Below are 21,236 nucleotides of genomic sequence, written 5' to 3' on the forward strand. Positions count from 1 at the left end.
CTTCGTTCGTAGTAGCCTGATTGTGAGAGGTAGAATTGTCGTAAGTTGATATAATAAAGGTTTTCCCGCCACAAGATGTATAAGACAAAGGCTGGCTTCCAGTCAGTTCTGTCAGATTCGATATGAAAAGGAACTTGCCAGTAAATACCCAGGATATGACGACATGAGCATAGAGGTGATTCGGGTTCACTAGATTCATTATGGTGAGGGAATTGAGAAGTGGCCTGTCTGAACCCGTCGCATGTATTGGGAGTATGACTGGCCAAGTGAGGACAATACCAACAAAGCAGATGAGACTTAAAACTTTTAGATATCGCAGAAAAAGAAACCCATCAAAAGAGCATTGAGCAATAATTTAGGATTCTGGGGCACGAAAAGAAGAGATCCAGCCACTTGGTAGTCCAAATATTGATGACCTATTATAGTAAGCACAACTATCTCGGGGCGGCTTTTACGAGGTTGTTCCTCACCTATATAATGGGTTGATGCTCTTGGGGGAGTATATTCTCGGAATGCGTAGACGAAGAATAAAAAATAGAAGTAAACACAATATCGTGTAGATAATTGTAGGACTAGCAGCTATGAGGAGGGCCAACAGGGCTCCTGAGCAACGCGGGTAGGTCAGCGCTTAACGTGCCTCCTGAAGCTCCGCCACTCGATCCCTCTCTGCTCTCCCCTACCCGAGTATCGTTGCCCTCGACGCTATCCTATAATATCATCAGTATTGAATTCAAATATCTTACCCTTTGAGTCAACATACCTCCTCACGCATTCTATTAGCTGTGCCGAAAGTGCTATCTTGAACAACTAAGACAGTTTCATGGGGAGTATTGCGAAAGGAAGTATGATATAAAGAGAAAAACTTCCTGGCATTTTTTCCCCTAGTATTTTCAGCCGTGATTGTAACTGCTAAGCAAGTGTAACCTTGATCCTGGTGTTGCTGGGTGGTCAGATTACTGCGAGATTTGATCCCCGCATAGCTGAACCGTCAGCACAGCCGCAGATCGACGAGCCAGTAAAAGCTTTAGAGTGTCTCAATGATGCAATCGAAGCAAGGGGTATCGGATATTATTAGACTGCACAACATGCGCAATGAAACAATGTCGCAGATGCCTGGGCAACTGTAATGCGGCGTACGCTCCCCGAAGATCATCAGTAAGCTTGACCATTATCACCGCCTGCTTATTTAACGCTAGCTATAGTAAGCGCTTGCCGATCAGGCGAAAGGTAGTGAGTGACACTCCATTCTAATGCGTCATTTTCCATCAATCAAGGGAACGATCAAAGTAAAGTGGCCTTTATGTTCCACAAGGCTATGTCTATACGAATTATAACGGGCGACAACATAGAGACCGCCCAAGCAGTAGCTAAAGAGAATAGTATCATTCACAGCAATGACATTGTAATAGAAGGACCAGTCTTCCGGTCTCTAGATAGACATCCGCAGAAAGCCATACTACCTCATCTTATAGTATAAGCACAAGCTTCTCCAGAAGACAAGAGATTTTTCGTCAAGCTCCTTAAGCTGCAGGGTGAAACAGTTACGGTGGCTAGTAGCAATGCACAAGATGGTCCTGAAATAGAGATTCCCAACATAGGTTTCGCGAAAGGAGTCAATAGGAGTGATATTACAGTCGAGGCACCTTGGGTGGTTGAAGGTATTCGGCCAAGTCAGAGGACCCATAACCCCGCGGATAACAGAAGACAGCGAAACACTTTCACATTCACTGCGTTGGTTTGGTATCGGATCTCCAACATTATCAAACCCCCAGCGACCGGAAAATCAATTCAATATCTTCAAGGGCAGCTTCAGAACCCCTTCCTCCTACCTATCAGATTTCTCGTCGTTGTTAGGCAAGTCCTCATTGTGTTCTACAGTGGCCAGGCATTCGGGACTTCACGATTGACACGCACGGAATGGGCGATTTCAGTGGAATTAGGGTCATCGTCTCTATTTCTTGGTGTATCGTTGCGTTTGCTGCCGGATGTCCTGGTTGACGCTTATGCCCGACTTCATGAAGCGTCATGGAAACAGCCCCCATATACTAAAACAACGTCTTACTGTAAAACGATATTTTGACTAGAAACAAGTCTACAAGCAGCATTTAAAGTGAAGATTAACGATATAGGACTGACTAAATGATCGTGGGAAATATGGAGGGCTTTCTAGTTGTTCCCAGAAAGAAAGTCTACTGTTGCTGCTTCAACAATGGCTTTGGACTGTATATCGTGAACCATATCAATGTATCTACTAGAGAATGGCATCAACAACCTGTTGCCCTCCAGGTATCCCTCGTCATATAGTTCCCAAGCGTCCTCCGTGACTGTTGAACTAGACGAAGAGCCAATTCCCGAATCCGTTGGAGACGAACCGTTTCGACACGGACGAACGATCCATGACGACCGAATTATGTTGCCATTTATGGCCAACACACGCAGACGAACTCCATCAGGTATAGACCTATAAACAATAGGCCACTGCATCCGCGCCGTGAGCCCAGGGATCAGCGCATACACCTCATCGACATAGTATGTCCGGACCGTCTCGTCATAAGGTCCAATGAACGGATCGTCAGCAATTGAGACTGGCAGAGTAGAGATTTCTGCAAATGTGACTACTGAGAAGTTGTGTTTGAGGGTTGTCGTATATCTCTGAAGCCAGCTAATGAGGAATTGAGGCGGCAGGCTGGGAGGAAGTGGAATTGTGACTGAGAAATGGTGTTGCACCCGCATTTGTGGATCTGGCTCCTTCATTCAATTTGTTCGGCAATTGGTAGGCGGTTGTAAAATGTTGGCCGTTCCGCTGTATGTTCGAAAAAAAGTAGTTCAAAGTTAGATCTGGTTGGTGTTTCTGTCTGCTAGTTTATTGGCGCCCATGTATGTTGTAGCCCTCCATCAAGGGACGTGACACGAATAATAAATAAGTACTCCGTAATGGGCTTGTGGATGCGAGTCGTGCAAGCCCTTTAAGCTATCAAGATAAGATAAGGTCTTTTCTAGTGCCTTCACTAACACCATCTCGGTGCCTAGTTACTAGTCCGGGCCGGTGATCTCCGATTGCTTCACCGACGTTGGGGTGAACCCGGCCCTTTTGCTCAGCCAGCCCCTGATTCAGACCACTCCCTGAATCCTTAACCCTCTATGAACAGCAGTTTAGTTTAAAGTAGCAAGAACTCAGCTCTGAGGATAAGAAGAGATTTGAGTGTGCTTGAGTTGTGCAAACAGTCTTAAACTTCATTGTAGATAAGAACAGAGTCTATTCCAAGATTAAATAATGTAATACTTGGCATTCCTATTTGTCCTATTCATCTAGCTAATGCTATTCTCTCAATTGTTCTGCGGCTTCTTATCAAAGAAGAACTCATTGAATAGATCATTCGAGAATCTCTCTTGCAAATCCTGCAACGACCAACCAGCTTTCTTTCCAATTTCAGCAAGCGCCTGAAGAAACTCTTGTCTCTCGTCCTTATAATCCACTGCCTTGAGCCTCTCAACCCACGGTTTGCCATCAACCTTGTACCCATGCCACTCCTTAGCCCAATGAGGGCGAGTCTTCAACCTTTCGCCTGTCGAGGGATCCTTGAGTGCCATCCACTTATCCAAGACCGATTGCGCAAATGGTTCCCAAATGTCTGCTGCGCTGTGTAGGGTCAACACCTCGATGCTACACGTACCAAGGGAATTTCCGCGCTGGGGTGCCATGATCACGTCGCTGCCGCCCATGATGCGCATTTCAAGAGGCATACGCATAGGACATTGTTTGCTGTTCTCATAGGCAAGAAGGATAGCGTCCCACCAGGCTTGCTGAACAGGAGCATAGTCTATTGTGTCTTCAGGAGCGCCTTTCCTTTGGACAAGAGGCATTTCAACTTCGATATCTCTGACTCGAACATTCTGGATTGCTCGCTGGAAGTGCAAGGCATCAGGAAGGAAGGTCTTGACGTTCTGCTCTGGGAGTGCTTTCATGGCAGCCATTGAGATGAGGGTGACGTAGGATTCCGACATGTTTGTGACGTTAATGAAGTCTTGTAGTAAATCTGCATTCTATAAAATGTTCATCGTGACGGTTTCCACGAATGAAAGCCAGATATGAGCATCATCCGGGAAGGAAACTGCCCCGGTACTATCCATGGTGTTGTCCCAAGTGTTCACCCATGAATAGTCTGAGTACGGGAACCAGAACCACTCAGCGTAATAGTCATTGGTAGCGCGTCTTTCGAACTCTGCCTGACATTTGTGCTTTTCAGCAGCAGAAAAAGGCGTCCAGTACTTGAGAAGAGCTGGTGGAATGGTCTCCTCATCAAAGCCTGGTGGTGGAGGCACTGCCTTGATGACAGGCATCTTCAGGGGCGCAAGTTTCGCATAGCTCATGGGTGGAAACTCCATTGTGATGTGAGTAACAACGCCCATGAGACCAAAACAGCCACTCGCTGCAAGAAGTTGCTTGGGGTCATCAACCGCCTGAGGGTTGCCGTGTGCATCGACATATTCGATCTTACGGACAAGATCGCTCAGTGTCATGTTTCTACGGCCTGCACCATGGCAAATTGGAGCGTTGCTACCGCTGAGTGTGATCTTAACTATGATGATGTTGAGAGGGACGGTCACGGTCTTTTTCGCAACGTACTATCGGCGCAGTCTTTCATTTGTCGCTGCGCAACTAATACGAACAAGGGTGTTACCTACGATTCGAGGGTTCCCTGTTTTTGCTTCATGAATTACCTGCAAATCATTGGGCGCTGTCTCTGCAAGTGGTAATGCTGCATAATTAGGAAGGGTAGTGACTGTCTCGATGTCAAGCATTGAGATGAGGACTTGGCCATCCTTACCGAAAATGGGCGACCACGAATGGCCTATTAAAAACATATTAGCCAGCTGGGTACCAGAGCGATAGAATAGACTTACGATATCCTGAGCACCGAACACTTAGATTTTGAGCTATGGCAAGTTTGACGATTGTTTGAACGTCTTCGCTTGTTTTAGGGACGTAGGTAAGATGGGGAGTGTTGGTGATATTGGGTCCCCAATTCTGGAATGGGGCATTCTTGTAAACCTGCAGCATGGTCAGTTAATTTTATGTCCCTTAATGAATGATCTATTCGTACAGTGATCTTCTGGTTATCTTCCTTAGTATCGAAGAAATCTGCCAGCTGGCTAACAGCTTTGTGAAACCAACCATCAACCTCTTTGGTGACCTTGGCAACACCAAAGCTTGCAGAGTCATCCGGAGGCGTGCAAGAGGGAGTTGGAGGGGTAATACGCTCTACGCCTCCATGAGGCGTAATTTGAGCAATAGAATCCGCATGCTGGAGTTTCTCGAGCTCTTTACGGCAGCCAAGACTTGGTCCGATGGCAAAGTCCTTCCCGAGGGCTTCAGGACTAGCTCCAGCGACAAATTTCTTAATATGGTCTTGCTCCTCAGGCGTGTACTTGCTCAGCGTCTGCGAATAAGTGCCATCAGTCTCTGAGTTCTTGAATACTTGGAGAAGCCGACGATGAAAATCTTCGCCTGAGACAAGAACATCAGGGGCCGCAAAGTCGGTTAACAGTTCCTTGAGACCAGGGACGCTCTTTTGAGCGAATTCGGGGTTCTCATCAAGCTTTTCGACGATGTGGTTAACACGTTCGTCTACTTGGTGGTCCCAGACTTTGGATGGGGGAGTTGAGGTGGTCATGACAAGTGCTTGATAGGAAGTGACAGATGTTTGTGCTGAATTGTTGTTTGTAATTTCTTGATATGTAGTAGCACTTTATATAAGTAGACTACATTGCTAAGAAACCGAACACGGGGAGTCTTGTCCGAGACTTCCGGTCGACTTTGGCAATACTAGATCAAATAGCGGTGGGGAAGGGCTTTGGGGGCTTTCAGCCGTAGTATGCGGTAGCCTGTCAGGCCCCGTCCTTGGCTTTCAAGTTCCGTCACATTTTATCCCATGCAGCTCAGCTGCGTCGTTCACCGTTCTAAGCTATCGCATTCTTAACGTTGAGCTTATTTAAGATCACTTCAGATTGTGGCCGCTGTGATCGTCTGTTGAGAGTGGCGTTCGTTCGGTCTAGACCATTTTGTTTGCTGTCCATGCATATGCGCCTCAGAGGTCTCAGACAGGTCCGGGTAGGGTAGTATAGCATGCTTTCCCCGCACATAAGCAGCACATATTGTATCCAAGAACGAAGAACTTGAACAAGAAAATGGGTTTGGCTATTTCATTTTAGATATCAACCATAGTTTGCATTGTGAAAGGAAATATGCCACATTCCATTCATTTTCCCATTCCCTTTGCAAGTCATTTGCATGGGCGGAAGAAACTGAGGGGCTACCCGAAGCATCGAAATGCAGATCGCTATCAGGGTACGCCTCTTTGGTGCATCTATTTCCGTATTGATCATCGAGGTGCTGCCACAGCCATGATCCAGGCTCAAAATGCACTTCCACTAGCCCAGAAGATGAGCAAACCCCTCACTTCAGCCAGCCACGGTGAAGAACACATCTTGTTTTCATTTGAACTTTAGTCTCTCACTTCAACGACTGCATGAAAGGGGAAGTGTTGGAACCGAGAGGGCTTTGCTTTGGGGAGGAGGTTACATGGACAGAGCTGGAAGAGCGGGTTGGGAGGTTATGCCTGGTCTTGGCGAGGAATTTATCTCGGGCGTTTAAATGTATTATTCTCAAGGTATATGAACTTTATGCTTCTGCCATAGAGTATGAGAAAGGATTTACCCTTCTCTCGAGCTTTCTTTTACATATGCGAGGCTTGGCAGTATAGACCTAATGTAGTGAACGCCCCCCACCGACATTCAAACGCCTTATATAAGTCCAGAAATGGCATTTAAGCCCATAATACTCACAGCTCAAGTAACGCGAGGCACTAGTAAAACTGGTGGCAATCAACATATTTCAGCTAGTCCTTACATGAAATGCAGTTGGGATGGCCTAAGGCTGGACGAAAGTAAGTGAAAATTGTTTTTCTGGGTTTCGCTCTCAATCACCACCAGCGGTCCTAGGAATCAGCCCGCCTTTCCAAATCCACCATCGACAGTCGCAACCATAACTACGCCAGGTTCCGAGGCGATCGATTCCATAGACTCATCTTCCATCTGGGGCAACTTCGTAGACTCAAATGGTGAGTGTGACGTCGAAGACGCAGGCGAACGCGTCGACCGATATTAAGAAGGGCTTTACTTCCCCATCTGTATCGGTGAGGTAATCGCAGACAGATGTCGAGCACAAGCTAGGTCATGGTGGATTCTCAACTGTCTGGATGGCCCATGACATGAACAAAGAAAAAGATGTCGACCTCAAAATCATGACAGCCGACTTTGGGGGTCAGTGAGAATTTCTTAGGCAGAATTAAATCATCAGTTGTGTGACAGACACTTCGCGTCTATTAATTTACGAGGACACGTTCTTAATGCCCTTCGCCGCCAGCAATCCTCATTGAGTTCTCGTTTTCCCGTCACGGGCCCCAATCTAAGAGATTACGCCCGGAAGACTTCTACGATCATACGTAGGTGTGCTGCCAAACAGCTGCCCCAAGCATTCAAAGTACTGCACGATGGTGGAATGGTACATCGAGGTTGGTCCTATCTCCTCGACGATCATCTCCACGCAAACCGACCGTTCTTGACAGACCTCAACAGTGCCAATGTGATGTTTGGTCTTTCCTCGTTTGAGCCTGGTGCTGATATATCCGTGAAGTATCAAATTCTTGGTCGCGCTCAGAAAATGGAATTCCCACGGATCAAGAGATGTGGAAGAAGGGGCAATTGGTTGCACCAATGTCTCCAAAGGACAGTTTCGTTGTTCAGGATACCATAACTCTCTGTGACTTTGGGCTCGCCCTCCGATCTGGCACCGAAGTGGACTTCAAACTCCAAGTACCTGCCAGATACTGCGCGCCTGGGCGTATGCACGGTATAAATCCGACTTTTGCTTCAGATATGTAGCCCCTCTTCGGTGGTGGGCTATTTGGTGGTGGATTTCGCTATGTGGTTGGATTTTTTGTCAGAGCGCTGGGCCCTCTAAGCAACAGCTAGTGCTCTCTATATTATGACGGGGCTTTTCTCATCTGCCGGAGGAACGGCATCATTCAAGGCGCTTATGGACATGTACGTGCTTTAGAAAGCGCAAGTAATAATAGAACGATCATCTTTTGCTTCTATTTCAGACTAATCCCCAGGTTGGTCTATGCCTGCCAGATCAATAACTTGTCCCTCCTCGGCCATCGTTGCGACGGGTTTTGCGAACTGCCGAGAACGGCGCCGGGTAAATCCGCACAAGCTTATCTATAAATAGCCACACGCAAAAATTGGGTCAGAGGACGGAGAATTTGCAATGTCTCGAAAGCTTGGCTTCAGCCAAGAAACCCGTAGCTTTGGGACATAAAATTGGCATGCATTCAGATTGATGACAATACCCATGCTTACCTGCAAGCGACGAAAATATTTCCAGGAGCATGCTTGGATAAATGTCTATCGCGGGAGAACATAGATGGAAATTGTGAGGGGTTTGGAAATTGCTAGTAGTGACATTGCAGCTCTCCTTTTCAGTGCCATTTGAATGTACCTCGCTAACTCGTTCTAACAATACTTGTCCCACCAACTCTCTGCGAACTACCCTAGGCTAAGAATTTACACAAGAATCATTCTTGCGACAAGCTCTACAGAAACCATCAGGCTATAAAATTAAGTATGACTTTGAATTCACTAGCGAGCTTCATACGAGGATGACGATTAATAGTCCCAATGTGGCATGTTCTCCATGATCGATATCACAGTGAGAAACTTCGGTAACCTCGCGAGGTTACAGCATTTGGACTTGATGGTACTTTATGCCCGTGGATGGAAACCGGAACAAGTATACCGAAGAGATAGGCACTCGAACGAATGAAACCTTATCGTCCATGTTACATTGATAGAGTTGGCATCATTCTCACGCATGCATAAACAAGACACCGTTGACATTCCAAACGATGGTTTGACGATTGCGTTAAATGGTGACATTTCATTATAGAACACCTGAGATCTAATGGCTATATCTATGAAATACCACTACACGTTACACTGTTCCTCGCCTAACTTTCGCCTACAGAACTTACTCTTTGGTTGAACGCAAGGGACTCGATGCCCTCAAGTTCTAGAGCCTTGATTTATCCAATCCCTGAACAGCATTCAACTGCCGATCACTGCTAAACAAAAAATCAACGATATGAGACAGCTTTTAAGTTTAGCATTGCGTGACCAAAAAGCAAATAACCTAAACTCTTGCTAAAACAGACCACAATTCGGCGCCGTTAATGTCCGTAGATCCGATGGCTTGAATGCCCTGTGAGTTCCATGCATAAGTGAAAACCTTCTTGTCTCCCTCCCATCAACACGGCTCACTCATCCTTGCAAAATGTAACCCCTGGTTTTGCTTCTGCCGGGTGGTATTCGATCTGAGTGGTCAGTTGGGCAGAGCTTACGCCGCGGTTGCCGGGACGTTCCATTTATCGCAATCCGTATTCCGGATCATCCCATGAGACGTGAGATTCGTGTCGCTTAGGGTGTACGAGATCGATTGGTTCTGAAGCGAGAGAGTCGAGATTTACTTGCTAACTTATTCAATGCTCTTGGCCGAGGACGTTGGTTTCTCTTAGTCAGATTTAACATGTGCCGAATCCACAGCGCTGAAGGCTTAATTTTGCTTGACGGGCCGTTTATATACAGCTTCTAGAAGTGAACTAGACGGCTCCATAGATTAGCAATGGAATCCTAAGCTTGGACGGAATGTCATTCCAGTGGAATAGACTCTGTACTGACAGGTCTACTATTCCCTGTCAGGTAGCCGCGTCGGCCGCGGAAAAAAGGCAAGGGTACGAAATCTACAGGGCTGTTAGTAATAAAGTTTAAGCAGTGTAAACTCTTATTACAGGAGGTAGCATATCAATTCGAGCCCAATATATTTCTCTGGGGAAACTCGTCTCGGTTAAACACGTGAAACACAACCGACACTCGTAAAAAAGCATATATACAATGCATCACGGTATCATAAACAAACAAACGACGAGAGAAGGGAAATGGTGTTGTAATGGCCCCTATAGCTTACATGGTCCGATGAATGGAGGATGCCGAAACGCGGCTGACCTCCCTGTTACGCGGTCACGAAAGGGGCAAGGGATCGGCAGTTGAGGTCGAGACCTTTGAGGAGCCCTTGATTGGTTTCCGGACCCCAGATCGACGACGGCTGTTGATCCCGACCCCCCACCCAGCGAAGGATTTACCCATCTTGGCTCTGTGATCCCACCCAGCGTCCGAAAAATCATGAGATAGCGCAGGGATCTGCCCTGAAATCAACGGCTTAGAACAAAGTAAATCTCCGGGTCTGATGCCTTTGACGCAGGGGTTATATCAAAGGATGAGATCCTGTGAGCTGCCCGACCAACACTGTTGCGTGTTCTGGAGTTGACCTGTAAGTTTAATGCGGCATGAACAGAGAGGACTCGGTGGTTTCTTATCGAGTGCTGGTATGCCCGGTTGAGATAAGTTGGCTCCCGAAACACATGTCTTGAACGCAGGGTCGAGGAAAAAACAAGGGAGTGCATGCCATGGTCCCATCGCATCATTGCGTTAATTAGATATCAGTGAGAAGCTTTATCACCCTGATCCACCCCATTCTTCGGCGCTGCTTTCATGTGTTTGATCTGTAATTCATCAATTTTTCACAAGTCGTCGAGATGCTTTTGCCTCGTGAGCATGAGACGCCGTTTAACAAGGCGCCTGTTATCCGGGCGCTGTCGATGATTCTCATGATTGTTACCATGTTTTCGGTATTTATTCGCGTTCTGACACGGATTGCTACGATGAGGAGATTGCGGTGGTCGAGTCTGTTCAAATCGGATGATATTTTGATCTTTGTATCGATGGTGAGGAGTCAAGGTTTGATGGTTGACGATCTTTACTAATATTTTAGATCTTTGTTATTGCGCAATCGGCGGTGGTTTACTCACAGGGCGCGAATGGGATGGGAAAGCTTGATGTGTCTTCTGGGCAAACATCGTTGATTTTGAAGGTGAGTTTGACAGCGAATGAGTGCGACTGGTCTGACGGTAGCAGGATCAACTCGTGTCCGATATTCTATTTTACCTGGCATTAGCGTTTTCGAAGATCTCAGCCACGACGACCGTTGGAAATATGTCACCACTGTCTCACAAGCGGATACTGCCGATCCAAATCATCATTGTAGGCTGGGCCGTTTCTGCAATATTCGTACGCGCATTCGCTTGCTCATTACCATCATCTTGGGACTACATCAACGGTTCATGCGTCGATCTGGTGGCATTCTGGGCATACGTCGATGCTCTCAACATCATCACCGACCTTCTCATCACAGGTGTCACCATCGAAATTCTCGTACACCTGCAGATGCCGCTAGGCACAAAAGCAATGGTGGTTGGTGTTTTCGGCTCACGCATTCTGTAAGTCATCTACGCCACGCATCCACCCAGACTAACAAAATCTCAGAATGATCCCTCCCACCGTGTCTCACATCTACTTCTTCAAACAAGCCCTCGAATCATCGACCCCAATCTTCACAATGTGGAAGCCCACCGTCATCGTACAAGTAACCCAGTGCGTCGGTATCACCACCACCTGCATCCCCTTCTGGTGGCGCTTCCTCAAGAGTCTCGAATCAGGCCAGATGGGCGCCGGCGACATCTTCGGCGCCCTCAGCAAAAGCAACAATAGCAAAAGCGGCGGGACAACTAGAGGGACGGGGAACAAGTCTAGGTCTAACCACACGCTGACGTCGGGGTCGCAGGCTTTCGAGCTGACGAGCAGGCAGGGGGATGTGAAAAAGTTTGCGCACATTGTGACGGATCATGGCAAGGGAGGACGTTCGTGGGATGCGGCGCGGCAGAATAGCCAGGAGGCCCTTGTTGATCCTGCTGCTGGGGTTGCTCACTGAGTGACCACTCGGATCTTAATTGCGGTAGGTACCGGTATATTTCTCTTTAGCAAATGATAATGCTGCCGTTGGGCGCGGGCCGAACCCTTGTAAATAAAGTGGGATGGTTTAAATGGTGTGGCGCAATGCACGTCCTTGAAGATAACAAGGGTCACAGACCTCAGTCCACTCTCTCTCGTTCGTAGTTTCATCCTACGCGATATGCATGTCTCATGCAAGTTGGGAATACCTCCCCTACTCGGCTGTAGCGCCAACAGGTGGTTCTACTCGCGTTCCACCTGTACCGTTACCACGAGTGTTATACCGTCCAGGGATGGATATGCAAGTTCGCCGAACTGTTTGTCATATCTGACAGGCATGGGGAGGGTTGTATTTAACTTTTTTGCTGCAGACGGAGGTTCTTTTTAACCTTTCCCCCAACTCCTCCCCCATCTAGAGGGTCATTTATTTGCAGCGCAGACTGCATGCTTTCTTTTTATCAATTCTGGCCCATTTTGACGACGATCAATATGGCTACTCAGTACGAACTCAACGACATGCCTGTGTCCAAACATCCCCGATCGACGGTCGAAGACGCCTCAGTGTCTAGTGATCAGGATCACATAGACAATGCGCAATTGGCAAAGCTTGGAAAGAAATCAGTCCTCAAGGTATACAACACCACTCGACCCTCGTGAAGCGCAATTGACACAATGCAGAGAAACTTTGGAGGCTGGACAATTCTAGGCTTCAGCTGCGCCGTCCTCGTCACCTGGGAGGGAACCCTCATGAACTTCGCTCCCGGTCTCAGCAACGGAGGCAGCGCGGGTCTCATATACGGCTACATCTTCGTCTGGATAGGCGTCCTCAGCTCCTTCGCGTGTCTCTGCGAACTCGTCTCGATCGCCCCGATGGCTGCTGGCCAGTACCACTGGGTCGCCATGCTTGCGCCTCCGCGATACGCGAAATATCTTAGCTACATCACCGGGTGGATGAACTTGGCTGGGTGGCAGGGAACATCTGCTGCTGCGGGTTTCCTTACTGCTACGATGATTCAGGGTCTTGTTATCTTTACGACGCCGTCTTATCATGCGAAAACGTGGCATGGTAGTCTGATGATCTGGGCTTGTGTCCTCGTCGCTATCATCATCAACACTGTTGTCAGTGCATTGCTTCCTATCCTGGAGGGGATGATCTTGATTCTGCATCTTATCGGCTTCTTTGCTATTCTCATTACACTTCTTGTTTTTCGCGACAACGATAATGGCACTGAAGTGTTTACCGAATGGCGCAACTCGGGCAATTGGCCTACTCAAGGTCTTTCATGGTTTGTTGGACTATTGGGCTGTGTCTTCTCATTCACTGGTAAGTCTTGATCACAGCATCAATTGCTCAATCAACTAACGTGTATCAGGTGTCGACTGCTCCTTTCACGTGGGGACCACTACTTTAATCGATGTTTATGTTACTGATCATGTCACAGATGTGTGAAGAAGTACGAAACCCTTCCCTGATCGTCCCTCGCTCTATCATGGGCAGTATCACCATCAACGGCCTTCTCGGCTTCGGTATGGTCATCGCCATGCTTTACTCCGCAACCGACATCGACGCAGCCATTGAGACACCAACTGGCTACCCCTTCATGGAGATCTTCTACCAAGCCACTGGATCAAAGGCCGGAACCGCCGGAATGGTGTCACTGATTATCGTCATGACCCTTTCTGCTACCGTTGGTGTCATTGCATCAACATCACGTATGCTTTGGGCTTTTGCTCGCGACAATGCTCTGCCTTTCTCGCCTATCCTCTCAAGAGTACGCTCAATTGCCATCTGTAAGAACCAACTAACAAACTACAGGTCGAGAGCCGCACCAACATGCCTGTTTGGTCCATCACCGTCACCTGTCTCATCTCCTGCATCATCGGTCTCATTAACCTCGGCTCTTCAATTGTCTACAACGCCATCATCTCAGTCGCCATCTCAGGCCTCTACGCATCATACTTCATGCCCGCCATCCTTCTTCTATACCGTCGCTGTGATAAGAACTACCAGATCCGAAACATTCATGGCGACGGACAAATTCTCGAATGGGGTCCTTGGCACCTCAAGGGAATGTTTGGCATCATCAACAACACTTTTGCTTGCATATTCATCACCATTGTCTGGTTCTTCAGCCTGTGGCCTCCCCAAACCCCTGTCGATGCTAAGAGCATGAACTATGCTTCTCTGATGACTGGCGGAATTGGTGTTTTGGCTACTATTTACTATTTCCTTCGTGCTAACAAGATCTACGTGGGACCCAAGAAGGAGATTTAAATAAACCTTGTGCGCATGGAGCCTAATAACGTCTGCTCCAATCGTATCATTGTCTAATAGCTCTATAGCAAAAGTTTGTCTAGACTGAGATTATAACATACACTATTTCCAAGGCATGATTGTCAACTCGGGCCATAACTTTATCCAGCGCTGAACCTTCTTGTGGTATGTCTCTTCCGTCATGATCAATTGATTCGGGCGCACTGTGAGTGTGAACATGTCCGAGAACCCCCATGGCGCAAAGATATCCCATTCCCCATCCTCTCTCAGTCGAACACCGATAAGTGCAGTGTTGGTTCCCCAAGTAGTCATGGATGCCTCGCTAGAGCGATGCTGAGGGCACGGTTTGCCAAACTTCTTCTCGTACCAGAGATGCACGCGTGCTTGATTTCGGATCTCAACTTCAGTAGGAATATCGGCAAAGATCTTCTTTCCAGCCTGGATAACAGCATCCTCAGCCTCCCAAGATAGATCTGAGTCGTCAAAATAGATCAAGTCGTAGTCGTCAATGCCAAGTTCTGGGTCGCGGTTGGTGACAACGTTCCAGACGGTTTGCGTGAGTGCACCAGCTGCGAGGTACCAATTGGGGAGTTTCATTTCAGCGGCACGCGATAGAACGGTCATGAGTGTTTTGTTGCATTCGATCGCTTGACGAAAGCGAGCGGTTTGCTCATTGATTGGAAGGAGAGCGGCGTCCATTTTGTTTGTAGAGTTGAGGTTTGACGTGTTGAGAAGGATGAAAAGTTCACGCTTGATCACGGCTTAACATAGGACAACAGCACGTGACATGTATCATCTTGCATCGCATTTAGGCAGCAAACTGGGACCGCGATGAATTTTTTAGCAAATAATACCGAGGTCAAATTACATTGTCTATATCTCCTGCAGTCTATTTATAACTCTTAGCTTAAGGGAGGCCAACTAACAAGTCTCGAAGCTTGGGAAACTTGGGAGAGCCCATTCCCGAAACCGGATCCCATCCCTTGGCCGCCTTGAACCCTGCTGTGCCGCAACCAGGATTAGAGCCTTGTGTGATCTATCAACGTTAGTAAATGCTCAATTTTAGTGATCAATACACTTACATCAGTAAATACTTCAGGGTGCTGATAAAGGATCTGGTTCAAGAAGCCAATTGGTTTCTTCCCCGCCAATAATCGCTCATCGTTGATTCTGTTGATCATAGCAGCAAACATTGGCGCAGCAGCGCTGGTACCTCCACTGATGGTAGTCTTGCCATCTTGCAGGAAAGTAACATTGGCCCCCAAGAGAGCGACATCGGGAAAGGCGCGTCCCGAAATGTTGTATGTTCCCTTGGGGTAGTGAGGGTTGTTGGCCGCGAGATAGCTAGCGACAGCATTGCGCTGGTAGGCTGGCTGTGCGTTCATGTTACTGAAACCGCCTGGGGATATGTCAGTAAAACCCTGCCAGTTGATGATGATACTTACCTCCAGAGTAAAAGTTATGCTTGGGATCGAAAACAGCAACTTCATTGGTTCTGCTGCCAGTGAAGTTGACCTGTGTCGCTCCAACTGCTGTGACATATGGACAGGATCCAGGGAAGAGAGCGTTGAAAGCCTCTTTCTTTGTATCGTAAGGGTTCACAGTACACTGCGTAGCACCTTGGACACCACGATCTCCAGAAGCGACGAGAACACTGACACCACTGAGAGCCAACTTCATCCACTCGTGACATTGTCGCTGGATATAATGCCGAGGCAGAGTCTGCTCATCAATCGCGAAGGAGATTGAAAGAACGTTTGTAATCTGGTACTTGCCGCACATAGCAGGGCCCTGGAAGCCGCCACCAAAGACAGGGAACGTGGGATCAAGATCAGGATCATTGCCTCCGTCGTACTTACAGTAGCTTGCGTCAACAGCCGCGAGGAAGTCATTAGCAAGACCTCCTTTGTTGCTGTAGTCTACCTGGAACATGGTAACGGTCTGGGGGTAAACGATTGGATATGACATCTCAATGTCGAGTAACTCTTCGCCTTCAATGGGTGTACCTTCTGCCACGGCACCATTGATGCTGTTGACTTTAGGCTTGGTTCCTTTGGGAATGAAAGGTGCGTGCTTTGCCCAGAATTGATTGAGATCAGCTGGCTGGTACGGGTCGCCGAATCCAAATAGACCCATGGAGTTATTCTTTGCCGCCCTGGTGCCAAGAGGAACACCGTAGAGCTCTATATCGCCAGTTAGTAGTGAGCGGCAAAGTCTTGCTATTGACTTACTTCGGATGCAAGCTGGAGTCCAGCTTTCGCTACAGTTGCGCAGATCATCCGCAACTGGGAGCTTATATGGCGGTGGTAGGGTATCTAGCACGGGCTTGACTGCGCGGCTGCGCTTCGTTTTGCCAGTCTTTTGAGATGGAGCCAGCGCAATAAACTCAACATCATCCTCAATTGCAGACGGAACTGCATGCTCGGTAGATTCGAGGCGAAGTTCACCAGTCGCATCGTTGTGCATAACATGAACGCCAGCTCCGAGCATCTTTCCAAGCTGCTTGACCGGAGCAGAGAACTCTAGGATAGCAGCTGCCTTCTTGAGATGCACGGAAGATAAGTCGACACCTGCATCTTCGAGCCATTGCATGACCCTTTTCTGTGAACTGTCGCTGGGTTTGAAGAAGTCTTGCTAGAAGATCGTCAGGTGGGGGAACCACTGAAGCAGATTGAGGGGAAACGTACCACTTCCCTGAGCTCAAGATAGTGACCAAACTTCTCTGACTTAGGATCCGAAATATCCATCAACAATGCTTCAGCCTCCGCAAGCTTAGGCTGATGGAATGCGACAGCAGCGCGAACCACTTCATCCCCAGACACGGCCTTCCATTGCGATTGAGGAAGCGCACTGACGATCTGCGCACTCAGAAGCGCGACGAGTGTCGCGTAACGGTGCATTGCTTTATGATCTTGTAGCAACACTTCTTCGCCAAGACGGGAAAGAGATCTGTAAGTTAAAGACAGGTCTTGGCGGGTTAGAAATCACGGAAGCGAAAGGGGAAACATTTTGTAGTTGAGTGAGATCGGCGAGAACGGTCGGGCCCAGTTCCTGGTTTCAAAACCTCGTATTTGAGCCGGAACTAATTTTAGATGGTTCTCGTGATCGTAAAAAGCATAGCGTTGGTGATAACAGACTGGTTAACCTATAGCGTCCGGAAATGGAAAGATCAGTAGACTTTTGTCTTCTATCGCCTCGTATTTCTACACGATCGTCACTTAAGCCGAGGTCAATGCGTAGATCTTTTAAAGACCAGAACAATCCCAATCAATTGTGGCGTTTATGTATAATTGATTTATTTATCTCAGAAGAAAGAGGCTAGAAAAATATCAAAGTTCTCTTACGTAGGTTATCTATATTATAGAATAAATGTTTCTCAAATCTAAGTTTTTATAATTAACTAACTTACTAAATTCCTAGTTAAATAAGAAAAGTTAATATCTATACTAGCCCTAGTATACTTATTAGTATATAATTACTATACTAACTCTTTTTAAATATATATATAATATATATATATATATAAGTTAGTTTATTTTTAATAGTATTTTTTAGTAATTGAAGCTATTTTATAATACTTAAAGGTTTTAAATAAAAAAACTAGTTTATACTACATTTATGTTTTAAAATAGTAAAAAAAGAAACATAAAGAAATAATTCAAGTTAAATCTTTTAATACGTAATAGTCTAAATAAAGCTTATTAAAATAGAAAAAATATTATATAAATAGTTAGTAAGTAAAGTTTATTAAATATAAAATAAATATATATATAAATCCTTAAGTAATTTAAGTAATTAGTAATATTACTATAGAATTAGTACTAATTATAATAAATTAGTTATAATTATAACTTCTAAGTGCTAATTATCTTTAGCGGAAATGTATTAATTAATAAAAAGTATAGAGCATACGTAATGGAACTGCTGGGGTCGTAATACTGAGTATCTGTCTCTACTTCCCCTTAGGAAAGCTGTTAGTTGGGCTGATTTTTGTTATTTAGGCTGATTTTTGTTGTTTGGGCTGATTGTTGTTTAGATGCGCCAAGCCCAGCTGGTCAGCCACGGCGGCTGTGTTGTCTCTCTGGTTCGCCAGGTTTGCTTCTTCAGGGCTCAGGGGCGAAAATTTGGTCCACTCATATTTGGTGACTCAGGGTTTAAAAGTGCAATACTCAATGGGGCGAGTTCTCCCTATCCACTACTTAATTAACCCTCACTAACCCCAGATTTCAACCCCGGCAACTCTCCATTCATCATCCACAAATATGGACGATACCGATCAGCATCGCACACCAACGATAGGCCCGTTCACAACGGCACAACTCTACGACTCAATCCCAATTCCATCCAGGTCTCAATGCATCCGTGTACTCGACATTCCGAAACGGCCTCTAGCTGTAGATGAATGTCTGACTGGCACCCTTCGAACTGTCGACCTGCGAAACAGCCCGAAATTCACAGCTCTTTCATACGTTTGGGGCAAGGCCTCCGATAAAACAATCTCTTGCAACGGTTGCGACATTAACATCACAAAGTCCTGCTATGAAGCCTTGTTTTCACTTCGGGAAAAGTGTGGTGATCTGACTCTCTGGGTTGACGCCGTGTGCATTAACCAGGACGACGCCAACGAGCTAGCGCACCAGATTCCTCTGATGGGAGAGATTTATACTTGGGCCGAGGCAGTATACATTTGGCTAGGCGACGGCAGCCAGGCAACCGACAAGGCCATGAAATATATCCGGGCCGCTTCACAGCATCGTCTTTTTCCAGCTGGCGTCCCATGGTGGGATGGTACCGGCCCCATCACAGTAGACGAAGACCGGAATCAGCTTTGGTGGGGTATTTTATCACTCTCCCAACGGAGCGCCCGAGACCGAGACAGTAAGCTAATACCAAGTTCCTTTGGTGGACAGGCGCGGAATATCCATAGTATCTCATCAGCTAACTTGGCCTAGAAAGAAAGCAAGATGTCGGTGTCCTGTATGCTTGCGACCGTGTCTCACTGCTTGAATTACTAGACCAAACATGGCTGTATCGATCCTGGACATTTCAAGAGGTCACCTTGGCACCAAATCCGATACTGGTTTGTGGACAAGAACACGTCACCTGGCTGCAATTATATCAGGCTCTCACCTTTATCCAAGATTCCACCTCCCAGTTCTGTAACAAAGGTGATATTTCAATAGTCGCTCGGGATGAACGCCGCCGAGAGCATAGACTAATAGCCTCCTCCGAGGCATTCAAGAGCTGGCAGAATCTGTTTGAGGTTTGGCAGAGTATCTCCCGTCCCTGCCGCTGGAATGGCCATGAGATCCGCGTGTTGTCATGCCACACCGGAGGTTCAAGAGACAGTTGTTCTGTTCGCGAGTATGTGCAACTACTTGAGCCAGAGAAGATTTACCGGTCTTTGGCGAATCAGGTAACCCTGGTATCAGTCTTCTCTGTCTTACTCTTTATGGCATTTCCTCCTCTGAGTGTCGCTACTTGGCCGGAGGCTCCCAGTGGACATGGCCTACCGGAAAAAAGGGGATGGATCGATGTGCTCTGGCACTGGTCTATGGCTTTGATCGTCTGGTCAACTTGCTTTTTCATTCTGTTTCTCCATATATATCTTAGCATGATTGCGACAGCGCTTGATATTGATAACGATATGAAACAAAATACTGTATACGGTCGGATAGGTCAAACCGAGGATTTAACACAACAAAACCATCTTGTTGGACTTTTGCAAGCGATGCGAGACCGCGAATCGACCAAGCCTCAAGATCGCGTATTCGCTGTTGAGGGTGTCTTCCAACGGCTGGGGATTCGTCAACCGACTCCTGACTACAACAGACCGACGGGAGAGATCTACCGCGATGCTTTTGTCAGTCTGATAGAGCGGAAACCAACATTCGTCAACCTACTCATTGACTGTGGATTAAGTCCTCCTGGTGCACCTAGCTGGGTCCCGGACTGGAGTACAGTTGCAAAACGAAGCTGGCTACCATCTTCATACTTGTACGATTCTATTGAGAAGGAGCGGTGGTCTGATGACCAGCTCCAGGTATCTGCTTCTGGCAACACCCTTTCGGTTAATGGTGCATTTCTGCGAACAGCAGAGTTCTGCACACGGCCCTTTCACAAGATTGAGCTTGATGACTCGGGTAATCCAGCGCCACCGATGCAAGAGAGCCTTCACAACAACATCCAAGTCTTAAGCCGATGGATCATCAAGATCACCAGAGACGTCATCCTCAACGAGGTTCATGAATCCATACCGAGTGCTGTGTTCAACACATTCAATGGAAGTTCTACCTCTGTGTCCAAGATCGATCCGAGACAAAAGGATGTTTTCAACACGTTCTACACCATCATTAGACGCCATGGTGTTTGCTTTGAGAAGGAGGTGGAAACAATGTGCGGGATCGCACCAACTACTCATACTACTATGCAAGAAATTGCTAGGGATAGGACTTGCTTGGACTACTTTATCAAGATATGTAATCGGTTTGCTGGCAAGAGAGGGTTGTTCGTATCTAGCGACGGTGCGATCGGCTCGGGTCCTGTCGCCATGGCTAAGGGTGACACTATCTCCATTATCAAGGGCGTTGCAGTGCCAATGGTTCTTCGAAAACAAGAAACCTATGGACAGGGATATGTTATTGTAGGGCCTGCTTATATTGATGGTTTAATGGATCTTACAAGGGATAAGGTAACATCCATAAGCTTGGAATGGAGGACTGTTATACTTAACTAAATAAATAATAAGTTTCCTAGATTTAGGAAAGGGTTATTAGTAAGGTAGCTAGATATAAATATATAAAAAAAGGATTTAATAAAAAAAGAGGAATTTTATTTTAAAGGGCTTTTATAAAGTTATTTTAAAATTATAATATTATATAATTAAAAGATTACTTAACTTAAATAATAATAAAGTCATTATTTAATTATACTTATAATAATTAAGTTTAATTATATTAAAATAAGTTATTTTTAAGTTTATTATAAGTAAAGTATA

General features: G+C 46.5%; 7 protein-coding genes across 7 annotated transcripts; 3 read left to right on the forward strand and 4 right to left on the reverse strand.

Annotated features, from left to right (window-relative positions):
• Positions 1–3,327: 3,327 nt before the first annotated feature.
• On the reverse strand, positions 3,328–4,005 carry FSUBG_12532 (oxidoreductase; the record flags this gene model as incomplete). Its single annotated transcript, XM_036677330.1, has 1 exon — positions 3,328–4,005. One exon carries the CDS (start codon positions 4,003–4,005, stop codon positions 3,328–3,330), a length of 678 nt encoding a protein of 225 aa, XP_036532001.1.
• Positions 4,006–4,044: 39 nt separating this feature from the next.
• Positions 4,045–5,675, reverse strand: FSUBG_12533 (oxidoreductase; the record flags this gene model as incomplete). The annotated part of the gene is made up of 4 exons (XM_036677331.1): positions 4,045–4,626; positions 4,687–4,853; positions 4,906–5,053; positions 5,106–5,675. 4 exons carry the CDS (start codon positions 5,673–5,675, stop codon positions 4,045–4,047), a joined length of 1,467 nt encoding a protein of 488 aa, XP_036532002.1.
• Positions 5,676–10,712: 5,037 nt separating this feature from the next.
• FSUBG_12534 (uncharacterized protein) lies at positions 10,713–11,944 on the forward strand (the record flags this gene model as incomplete). Its single annotated transcript, XM_036677332.1, has 4 exons — positions 10,713–10,901; positions 10,949–11,047; positions 11,092–11,453; positions 11,500–11,944. 4 exons carry the CDS (start codon positions 10,713–10,715, stop codon positions 11,942–11,944), a joined length of 1,095 nt encoding a protein of 364 aa, XP_036532003.1.
• A 509-nt stretch (positions 11,945–12,453) lies between these two features.
• Positions 12,454–14,239, forward strand: FSUBG_12535 (amino acid polyamine transporter I; the record flags this gene model as incomplete). The annotated part of the gene is made up of 5 exons (XM_036677333.1): positions 12,454–12,594; positions 12,643–13,288; positions 13,338–13,357; positions 13,407–13,736; positions 13,781–14,239. The coding sequence occupies 5 exons, from the start codon at positions 12,454–12,456 to the stop codon at positions 14,237–14,239; spliced, it is 1,596 nt and encodes a 531-aa protein (XP_036532004.1).
• Positions 14,240–14,341: 102 nt separating this feature from the next.
• On the reverse strand, positions 14,342–14,938 carry FSUBG_12536 (fad binding domain protein; the record flags this gene model as incomplete). Its single annotated transcript, XM_036677334.1, has 1 exon — positions 14,342–14,938. The coding sequence occupies one exon, from the start codon at positions 14,936–14,938 to the stop codon at positions 14,342–14,344; it is 597 nt and encodes a 198-aa protein (XP_036532005.1).
• Positions 14,939–15,146: 208 nt separating this feature from the next.
• FSUBG_12537 (tripeptidyl-peptidase I precursor) lies at positions 15,147–17,139 on the reverse strand (the record flags this gene model as incomplete). The annotated part of the gene is made up of 5 exons (XM_036677335.1): positions 15,147–15,275; positions 15,322–15,638; positions 15,685–16,422; positions 16,471–16,873; positions 16,927–17,139. The coding sequence occupies 5 exons, from the start codon at positions 17,137–17,139 to the stop codon at positions 15,147–15,149; spliced, it is 1,800 nt and encodes a 599-aa protein (XP_036532006.1).
• A 1,362-nt stretch (positions 17,140–18,501) lies between these two features.
• On the forward strand, positions 18,502–20,975 carry FSUBG_12538 (heterokaryon incompatibility protein; the record flags this gene model as incomplete). The annotated part of the gene is made up of 2 exons (XM_036677336.1): positions 18,502–19,117; positions 19,192–20,975. The coding sequence occupies 2 exons, from the start codon at positions 18,502–18,504 to the stop codon at positions 20,973–20,975; spliced, it is 2,400 nt and encodes a 799-aa protein (XP_036532007.1).
• Between the last annotated feature and the right edge of the window lie 261 nt (positions 20,976–21,236).

The sequence above is a fragment of the Fusarium subglutinans genome, assembly GCF_013396075.1.
Source record: "Fusarium subglutinans strain NRRL 66333 chromosome Unknown NRRL66333_c0000273, whole genome shotgun sequence".
NCBI lineage: Eukaryota > Fungi > Ascomycota > Sordariomycetes > Hypocreales > Nectriaceae > Fusarium > Fusarium subglutinans.